The sequence below is a fragment of the Poecilia reticulata genome, linkage group LG19, assembly GCF_000633615.1.
Source record: "Poecilia reticulata strain Guanapo linkage group LG19, Guppy_female_1.0+MT, whole genome shotgun sequence".
In the NCBI taxonomy this organism is placed as follows: domain Eukaryota; kingdom Metazoa; phylum Chordata; class Actinopteri; order Cyprinodontiformes; family Poeciliidae; genus Poecilia; species Poecilia reticulata.
In genome coordinates this window covers 1,743,821-1,746,431 of record NC_024349.1, presented here as the reverse complement: position 1 = coordinate 1,746,431, position 2,611 = coordinate 1,743,821, and the positions used below count along the sequence as shown (strand labels likewise).

The 2,611-nt window shown below is 39.4% G+C and overlaps 1 protein-coding gene across 2 annotated transcripts in view; it reads right to left on the bottom strand.

Moving 5' to 3' along the window:
* ift140 (intraflagellar transport 140 homolog (Chlamydomonas)) overlaps positions 1-2,611 on the bottom strand; it is a 42,703-nt gene that overhangs the window by 35,589 nt on the left and 4,503 nt on the right. For both annotated transcript variants that reach the window (XM_008436366.2, XM_017310939.1), the window contains exons 3-5: positions 1,702-1,923; positions 1,504-1,625; positions 451-581 (exon numbers count right to left, since the gene is read on the bottom strand). In XM_008436366.2, coding sequence (XP_008434588.1) covers positions 451-581; positions 1,504-1,625; positions 1,702-1,923 — 475 coding nt within the window. The remainder of the gene's footprint in view (positions 1-450; positions 582-1,503; positions 1,626-1,701; positions 1,924-2,611) is intronic.

The window sequence follows — 2,611 nt, the reverse complement described above, 5'->3', positions numbered from 1 at the left end:
CCTGACGATCACTCACGGCACACTAGTGTGCCGCGGAACAGTGGTTGAAAAACACTGTGCTAGGCAATCGAAGTTTGGGGGAGCTTGAAACTGCTCCAGTTACTCAGAAGGTCGTTGCTAAGCAACCAGAAAGTGAGTTAGTAGATTCCATCAACTTAGAATATTCTTTATATTGAATATTTTATCAGTTGTATTGCCTATTGATATTGATCACATATTTACACTGTTATAAATCATAATATATGATAATAAAATTCTCTGTCACAGAATTCTTGATCATCTAAAATCTGAAAAAATGAGGCAACATTTATGCTAAATGGATAAAACAATTCCTGACTAGTGAATAAAACTTCTTTTTAACATAGTTTGTATCTTTGTGTGTGGGTTTGTAAAGAGGGGGTTCCCGGGCCCTTTGGGGGCCATGTCACGGAAACGTTTGGGCCGTCTGACCGTCGGCGGTGCTGACGTAGAAGCCCAGTCCCTCCTGAGGGCCCATCTTCAGAGGCGCCCCCTTCCAGCTGAACATGTCCAGAGCCGATTCGTCACCGCTCACTGACGCCCGCGCCAACATCGCCACGTCGCTATGGAAACAGCACGGATCAGATCAGGTGTGAAAACATCATTTCCACCTGAAACGTTCCTCTCAACGTCTTTAGATTTTAATGTGGTTTGCTTCAAAGGTCAAAATATTCAAACACTTCCTTTGAACTTTTCTGTCTCTCTTATCCTAATAATAATAAAAATCTAAATATTTATTTATAAATCACTTTACATGTAAATATTGAAGTACTAGGGTCTCTTCAAGTTAGCTCCTCTGCTGCTGCTTCTGTAATCTGAACTAAAAAGTAATGATAATGGATTTAAAATATATAAAGTATTAAAGAATAACTTATAAATTACAACTTTTCCTGTGGATATACATTTTTAATTCTGGTTTTTCCGTTTTCTCCTTTCACAATCAACACATAATGCATCTTCAAATAAAAACCAAAACGATAATAATGTTAGAAAGTGTCTTTGAAAACTCTTCCTTCTCCTTTTGCACGTTTCCAACAAACTTCAATGTATTTTATTTGCATTTTTTGTGATGAAGCAACAGAAAGTGTCATGATACATTTTACTGGATGATAAATTGTCCCTGTAATTATTGCAATAAATAAATGATAATATTGTCATTTTGAGACCATTTTCAACTAATACAATGATAATGGCTTAATAAAAAATGAAATAACCACAAAAATCACAAATACATAAATGAAATGGATTATTAAAGTTCTAAACATAAACAAAAATGTTTTTTGTAAAGCAAAAGAAAAAAAGAAAAAGTCAAACTTCTCAAAATTACTTTTCAAATTGTTTTAGTTTCAAAGTAAAAACACAATTTAGCTCCACGTTTTTTCCACCTGACAACAGATTTGAATGGATCATGAGAATGAAAGCTGTTGATCTCATTTTAATTGGTTAATTGCGACAGATTCATCTGTAAATCTGTGAGCTACTTACACCCCAGGAGAGGCAGGCTTGAAAATGCAGCAGGTTAAAGGTTTGTTGTAGTCGTGCTTAACGAGGTGATTTCCCACAAGTCGCCCTCTGGCATCTAATTTCCACACGGCCAGAGCTCCGTTCTGACAAAACACAGCGATGATTAAATTCAGAGTAAAATCAGCGTTTCTGTTTTACTGTCGTCATGAAGCAGCGAACCTGATCTCCGGTCACCAGGCGGCTCCCGGAGCCGCTCCACTCCAGCAGCGCGATGCGGGCCGCGTGGACGGCCGGCAGCACGGTCTGATCCCCGGACGGATGCGTGAGCAGCACCACCTCCCCGCTCTCCCAGCCCAGAACCAGAACCGGCTTTACGGGATGCCAGCGCAGCGCGGCGGCCGGCTGGGCCCGGTCCACATGGCAGCTCTTCACACACTCACCCTGAGTTTGGACAGGACCAGGATGACGCATCAGAACTGATGTCATCAGTGCGGATTCCATTATCAATATAATTAGAAATACGCACCATGTTGTATTCGACTCAAACGTAAAACCGGATTAAAAATAAGAATCTCGCTGTGAAATGAACATTTAACATGAAATGTTTTGACAGTTTTTGCGAAGGAGTTTTTAATATAATAAACGAGCCTCGTATGAAAGTACATCCTAATTTATTGAATGTGACTGTAAATGTTAATATGAGACGGAGATAACTCGCATGATGTGACGCTAATGTAACAACCAGGTTGTGGATTATTTAACAGAAAACCAATAAATATCATAAAAACCTACAAAACAAATGGCAACAACCACATTTACACATTCTTTCTAGATAATATATCTTAAATATTCCTCCGTAACTAATAATACACTTAACAAAAGTATAACAAATTAGTATAACTACTATTAACAGCAGAATATATATATATAAAAAAAAAAAATTCCCTTCTCACCCTCCGCGGGTGGTCTGTTTCATCCTCTGAGCTCGGGTCCTCTACCAGAGGCCTGGGAGCTTGAGGGTTCTGCGCAGTATCTTGGCTGTGCCTAGAACTGCACATTTCTGGACTGAGATGTCTGATGTTGTTCCTGGGATCTGTTTAAGCCACTGCTCCAGTTTGGGGGTGACTGC